At 34.1% G+C, this 7,500-nt stretch overlaps 1 protein-coding gene across 1 annotated transcript; it reads left to right on the forward strand.

Moving 5' to 3' along the window:
- The first annotated feature begins 625 nt into the window (after window positions 1-625).
- Window positions 626-5,582, forward strand: LOC142642068 (serine carboxypeptidase-like 17). Its single transcript, XM_075816419.1, has 14 exons — window positions 626-916; window positions 1,019-1,155; window positions 2,240-2,316; window positions 2,427-2,549; window positions 2,987-3,092; window positions 3,208-3,245; window positions 3,374-3,475; window positions 3,759-3,845; window positions 3,940-4,086; window positions 4,174-4,245; window positions 4,334-4,452; window positions 4,839-4,952; window positions 5,045-5,099; window positions 5,357-5,582. Exons 1-14 carry the CDS (start codon window positions 768-770, stop codon window positions 5,438-5,440), a joined length of 1,410 nt encoding a protein of 469 aa, XP_075672534.1. The 5' UTR covers window positions 626-767; the 3' UTR covers window positions 5,441-5,582.
- The last annotated feature ends 1,918 nt before the right edge of the window (window positions 5,583-7,500 follow it).

Genomic DNA, 7,500 nt, shown 5'->3' on the forward strand with positions numbered 1-7,500 from the left:
ACAATTTGACACGGTGCATGGAGCAAATCCAACCACTTAATATTAGGGGAGCAAACAAAATTTTGAAACTTTAGAAGATAAAATTAAAATTAATTCAAATTTTAAGAATGTAATATGTAAAAATAATAAATAAATAAACAAAAAGAAAGTTTGAAAGGTCCGTAGTTTTTTGTACTTCGAAAAGCTTATCTAAAAAGTAACCTTGGACTGCTTTCTTTTAAAAGAACACAAGCTGCTTCACAAAATTGACAAAAAGTTAAAAAAAGGCATCTGGTTTACCATGTAAAAGATTTACGGTTGCTTCTGATTTTTAAAAGTCCAAGCACCATTAAATAGTTACATGTACAACTAAAAAAACATAGAGTCACGTTTATAAAACAGTCAGTATACTATTACTCTATTAGTCTATTATCTTTTTTATATATATATATATTATTAAAAAAAAAATAAAAAAAGATAGTATACTATTACACACAATTTGTCTAACAAATGTTCAACCCATTTGGTTAGATTTTCCCCTATGCTTCCTTGTCAACCGTACTTCAAATCCCATAAACCCACAACAACAATTCTTTTCTATCTTCTCCTATTTTTAGTTATTGACTACATCTAGAAAAATAGTCGTAGAATTGCTTTGGCTTTGACCGAAAACCATAATAAATGTGAACTATTTTGGTCTCTATGCTTAAACATTGTCATCGTAGCCACATAATTTTAGATTAGAAACAGACTTTGGGTTTTAGAAACATAGAGACAACCATTAAACAATGGTATTTAGCTCAGGAAATTATGCAAACAAAGTGTGTTTCCATTCGCTTCTTCTACTGCTTTTCTCAGCTAATGTGGCTTTCTCTGGCACACTCGTTACCTCGATTCCGGGATTCGATGGTGACCTTCCTTTTAAACTCTATACTGGGTATGTTCTTATGGGGGTAGATTTTGTTGGTGTTGTGTTGCATTTACCTTCCTAAAATCTATACCAATTTCATTACACTGTTTCTTTTTTATTGATTTTCAGGTACGTGACTGTAGATAAAGCTGAGATGTTTTACTATTTCATCGAATCAGAGGGAAGCCCCAAAGAGGATCCTGTTTTGCTTTGGTATAGCGGCGGCCCTGGTTGCTCTGTTTTCAATGGTCTCATCTACGAGATTGGTATGCTTAACAGAAAAATATGTTTAAGTTTTTCAATATTTGTATTTTAGTGGCGTGTTACTCATTTTTCTCGCAAAATAATAAGTTTGACTAATTAAATTTATGGTAAAATTTATTTTTTATATGAGAAGAGTAAGTATCACGTCAGTGTATTTTGAGAGTATTAGATAATATTTTTTGTTTCATAAAACTTATTAGATTCAATATTGAGCAATCTATGCGGACCCACGTGGAACTTTATTAAACGGTTCATTTTTTAGGATTAAATGGAAATCTTTTTTTTTTTTTTTTCCCTTTTTCTTATATCACCTCATAGATCTAATTTTGGATATAGGATCCTTCTATTTTCACTTAAAATACAAAGTATTCACTGGGTTTTGCATCTATTATAGAAAACACGATAGGACACCGTACATTTCCTAAGTTGATCACATGCCAACCTCTCATTTGGTTGAGTGCATAGAGGCATTGGACGAACAATTTATCTATTTAACAACATAGCTAATACTAGATCACTTAAACTTTTAAATGATATGATATTAGATCATTTTCAAACATGTTATACTTAATTTTGCCTCAAGCAGCCACAGTCCAAATCCACCAAATTTTTGAAATACTTTAACATGTCAAATAATTTGACCGATAGGTTGATCTTTAAGCATCAATCTGACCATTAACCCTACTCTCATGAATCAAATTCCACCATTCGATCCATCCAATACGTACTATCTTATTCTACCAAAAGTTCAGCAAGTTCATCTATCTTCTTTCTTGAATTGTACTGGGTTTTGGCGAAATGGAAAAGGGGATTCTCCATGTTGGTGGATGAACTCCACAATACAGTAAAAAAAAAAAAAAAGAAAAAAAAAAAAAGCTAAAACAAATACTTGTAAAATTATAAATGTTTCTTCTTTAGAAATATTATTTTTGGGTTGTGTTTATTACACAAATTGTTAAATACACACGATTTTTGAACTGAAACAATGACTTCAAGTCACAGTTTTAGTTCAAAAATTGTGTGTATCCTTTCGGGTTATGTTTATTACCCCATATCGTTAATTAAATCGTGTAACTTTACTTGTAGGTCCATTAGCTTTCAATATGACACACTACACAGGGGGTACGCCAAAAACATATTATTATCCATACTCATGGACAAAGGTTAGTACACCACGCGTTTTATCTAATACTAGTACTCAATTTCCACATGAGCTACATCTAATTTGATGTGTTATGGTGATGTTATTGAATGTTGGTGAATCATTTCCCAGGACGCCAACATTTTATTTGTAGATGCACCTGTTGGCACTGGTTTCTCCTACGCAACAAGTGCCGAAGCTTACGCTGTCTCAGACACAAAAACAGCAGCACAAGTTTATACTTTCTTAAGGAAGGTGAATAACGCTCTTAGCTTATTACATTGACAGAAACAATTAGAGCATTAGCAGCTAATTATTAGATCTCTTGACTCATATCCCCACAGTTAAATTGTGATAAAATAATCTTTGCCAATGGTAATAACAAAAAGTAGTGCTTACAAAGTACTTCTGGGTATTTATATCTGAGTTCTGCTAGAGCTACAACTTAATTCAAGACACAATGTTAATAAGGTGATAGGTTATGATTGGAATAGCATCATGTTTACACGGATCAACAACTAGCACCAATTTTACTATTAATGAACAGTTGTATAAAAAGTAATGAAAAATGTTGTATCGTACTTATAAGTCAAATATTGTTTGTTGGTTCCAAACAATATAATTGAAGTCGAAAATGTTGGCATGGAAGTTTTTTTTTTCACTTGTAATTTTTGCTGCTGTTGTAAATGCAGTGGTTGACTGAAGAATACCCAGAATACCTGCTAAATGAATTATTTATTGGAGCTGATTCTTATTCAGGCATATCTGGCACAATTGTTGTTAAACATATAACTGATGGTAATTAACTTTATGATTTTGCTCTTAAAAAGTAAATTTGAGTTTTAACTTGAAACAAACTTTCAAATAGAAGTGACTCGTTTTTTTTTTTTTAAATTGGCTAAAAATATTACAGATAATAAAGTTGGAGCCGTACCACGCCTGAATCTCAAGGTAATTGTTCGAATTGCAGGACTTGAATGACTCAATTAGCTCATAAAGTTACTTCAACACATTGATAAATTAGGCTATGGATTTCGAGAATTATGAGTTGAAAAACTCTTTGTTTGAAATGGTTTCAGGGATATATTCTTGGGTGCCCTCGGACTGATGCGGACATTAATGACAATTCAAAGATAATATATGCTCATCGAATGGGGCTTGTATCAGATGAACTCTATGAGGTAATTCAACATGTTCATTTGTAATTTTTAATCTCGTTATGTGTTCTGCTTTTTATGGGAGTTCTATTTCTATTAGGGTAAAACTTAGGTAGACTTTATTAGGAGTTGTACCTTATTTTCATTAGTTAAATTCAACTATGACTTATTGGTCAATATAACCGCATGATTGAATTTAATTGAAAAAACTACTATAAAGTGCCTAAGAAACTGACCTCTGTAAATACAAGCTATGGTTTCGTTTAGCTTGACATCATGAAATTGAAAGTAGTGTATGCTTTTACAGGCAGCAAAAGAAAGTTGCAACGGTAGTTACACTCAAGTTACCACATCGCAATCACAATGCTACGAGGATCTTCAATTAATGAAGCATGTAAGAGACTACTAACTCTTCTTAAAACACATATTTCTTTGTATGGATATTTGGAAACCTAACACCAACAGAGAATAATTCCCTGAATTTTCAGTGCACTAAAGACATAAACAAAAACCATATTCTGGAGCCTAAGTGCACCTGGACATCTCCACATCCATATGGAGAATCTCTTAGAAGAGCCCTTGAGGAAGACTCTGATGGCCTCACCTTAAATTCTGACCCAGAATATTTTTGCCATGTAAATCTTTCTCTCTCTCTCTCTAAAAACAAATTTATAGCTTGTAGTGTAAAAATGTTTATAATGAAATTGATCCACTTTTTGCAGACCTTTGGTTATGCACTTTCTTACATTTGGGCCAATGAAAAAACTGTCCGAGAAGCCCTTCATGTCAGAGAGGTACTGGACTCCTATAACATTAGTAATGGTGGTAATATTATAACATGATGGTGCTAAGTGCTAAACACGTCTCTGTGATTGCAATCAGGGAACAATAAATGACTGGAAGAGATGCAACAAGAGCTTATCATTCACATATGACGTCACCAGTGTCCTTGATTATCATAAAAATCTCAGCAAATTGGGCTTACAAGTTCTAATATACAAGTATATTCCTTACAACTCACTGCATCAAAATTCTTCCTCTTTTCTTGGACCCGTTATAATTAAAAGTTAAATTTTTTTTCACACAAGTTATTTTACACAATTCTACACACACACACACCAAAAAGCTACTGAAATCGCAGCTCAAAGCTCAAGTCACAAATTCGGTTGCTTTTTTATGTGTAAAATTGTATAGAACAACAAGTGTGTAGTAAATGGTGCTTGTGTTTTTTCAACAACAAATTAGGCTTTGGCCCTAAACATCCATATTTGCCATGGAATTATATCTTATGTATAGAATTGGTATATAATTGAGGATTACATTTTCTTTAAAGCAATAAGTTCATAATTTTGCTGAACGATATGGTTTTGCTTCTTTTTTCCCGCAGTGGTGACCATGACCTAATAATCCCAAACATTGGAACGCAACAATGGATCAAGGTGCTAAATTTGACCATTGTTAATGATTGGCGACAGTGGCTAGTGGATGGTCAAGTTGCAGGGTAAGTTCTTTAACCTTTTAGATGTAGCAGGATTAGCTTTTTCAAATCATGAATATCACATATTAATAATTTTTATCATTTGTTCAAAGCAGATACACAATCAAGTATTCTACTAATGGATACCGCTTGACCTATGCATCTGTTAAGGTAAGTTTAAAAAATTGATAATAAAATAGTTTCATAATTATTGATGAGCATAATGGAAAAAGCTTGGCTGGAAACATGTTTGAAATTATCCTATTCCAACCTACTATTTATTAATTAAAGAAACCATTTATATGTAATTTTAGTTATCGGGTAATAAATTAGAAAAAGATAACTCCAAACATATTTAAAGCAAAATTTTGTGGATCAATAATTAGGGCTAAAGATATGTCATAACCATTTTCTTATCGTTTGTTTAGGGAGCTGGTCACTCACCACAAGAGTACAAGCGTAGGGAATGCTTTCAGATGTTCAACAGGTTCATCCATTATTATCCAATCTAATTAACACCCATAGCTTCGAGTTTAAGGAGTGGTTCTACTCTCATTATGTGGAAATTTTTCTTCTTGTAATTTTGTACTATTTCATTGATGTAATCGAGTAAATGTTAAAAGCAATTAATAGTTGATTCCTAAATTAAGGTTAGCGGGATGTACAATTCATGGCATTTTGAAGCTATGAGTTTTTTTTTTTTTTTTTTTTTTTTTTTTTTTTTTTTTTTTTTTTTTTTTTTTGAGAAAATTAAAGCTTTGAGTTTGATGTTATAAAAGATTTCAGCTTTCCCAAGGAACTGTGGAAAGGGTTATAAGGAATTAGCGAGAGTTTTTATTTATTTATTTAATTTTTTATATATAAGAATATTGTAACTTTATTAAGAAGAAGATAAATTCAATATATCTTGAGCCAAAACAAACTTGATCATAAAGGGATTTTCCTCTTTCTATATTACATAATCATCAATATACTTAACATATTGTGCCAAGATGTGTGCTGGGCAATTGCCATGCCTTTTAACGTGGGAAATAATTGTATGCTTGAACTCTAGCAGCTTAAGCCATGTCCCCTCAGTGATATTTGCAATACACATTGGTGCTATACCATTGCCTTTTAAAGCGTCGATAACAGCCTATGAATCACTCTCCACCACCAAATCTCTAATGCCAACGTCCCAAGCAAAATTAACTCCTTCCTCTAACGCCTTTGCCTCAATCTCCATAGGACCTAAGGGACCACACAGCTTCTTGCTCAAAGCGGCCTCCACTTTCCTGCATGATCACGTACAACAGCTCCTATACCAACAGACTAGTGAATAGAGAAAGTCGCCCCATCCACGTTAAGCTTGAAATAAGGCCCAGTCGGAGATAACCACTACACTACATCCTTCATCAACCAATGAGATATAATCAAATTGGCTGTTTGGAATTCCTCCTAAAGATGTCGAGCATTCCGCAAAATCGTCGTTGCTAAAGATCTAGCTCTGTCCTGCCTCACCCCATTTCGACTGAACCAAAGACACAATGTCACTATAATAATCAATCCCAGCTGTTTAGCATCAATTTTCTGCCCGAATTTGAGGTGCCAAATGAAGTCCACAAACTCCATGAAGGCCATTGTTGCATGAAGACAAAGCCACCTTATACACACTTCGAACTGTAAATACTCCCCTAGGTGTATATGCCCAGACCAAGCGATCCATGGGTAATCGATAGCTGAGTGGGATACTCAAAATAGCTACTGCATCATCAGGAGAAAAGAATTGTTGAACCGTGTCAGTCCTCCAAGCTGCTATATGTGGGTCAATAAGCAAGGAGACCTTAGCATCAGAAGGTACAACAATAGCTTGGGAGGTAAGACGAAAGGTTGAGGGTTCATGTAACCATATGTCCTTGCAAATCTCAATAGCACGGCCATTGCCAACTTGCCACCAAGTTCCTTGTCGGACAATGGACTGGGCTGCCATTATGATGGGTTATTTCTTATCGCCGCAGATAGAAAATCACCATTAGGGAAATACCTTGCCTTGAGTACTCGATGAACTAAAGAATTTGTACATATATGTAGTCTTCGCCAATAGAGCTAGATTGAACGCCTTTAGGTCCCAAAAACCAAGCCCTCCTTCCTCCTTAGGCTTACACATTTTATCCCAACTTAGCAAAGCCATCTTGTTCTTCTCATTTGTTTAACCCCACCAAAACTTTCGAACCAAACTAGTTATCTCCTCACAAAGAATATTAGGTAGCGTAAAGACACTTATGGTATATGTTGGGACGGCTTGTGCCACAATCTTGATAAGAATCTCCTTTCCCGCATTTGACAATAATTTTTCTTTCCACCCCTACAATTTGTCATCCAGACATTCAATCAACTGATGGAAAGTATTGCACTTATCCTTACTGACGAGAGACGGGAGCCCCAAATACTTTTCATGTTGCTTTATAATGTCTACTCCAAAGCGAAATTTGACGTCTTGAACTTCTTGGGGTGTATTTTTACTGAAGAATAGTGAAGTTTTCTCTCAATTTAATTGTTGGCATGAGGCTTGCTCATATTTTGCTAAGATAGA

The sequence above is a fragment of the Castanea sativa genome, chromosome 7 (assembly GCF_040712315.1).
Source record: "Castanea sativa cultivar Marrone di Chiusa Pesio chromosome 7, ASM4071231v1".
Taxonomy (NCBI): domain Eukaryota; kingdom Viridiplantae; phylum Streptophyta; class Magnoliopsida; order Fagales; family Fagaceae; genus Castanea; species Castanea sativa.

Coding starts and splice junctions, on each gene's coding strand:
- LOC142642068 (XM_075816419.1), top strand. CDS start 768: ATGGTATTTAGCTCAGGAAATTATGCAAACAAAGTGTGTTTCCATTCG. Junction 3,093..3,207: donor TGTTAAACATATAACTGATG/GTAATTAACTTT, acceptor AAAATATTACAG/ATAATAAAGTTGGAGCCGTA. Junction 4,246..4,333: donor AAGCCCTTCATGTCAGAGAG/GTACTGGACTCC, acceptor GATTGCAATCAG/GGAACAATAAATGACTGGAA.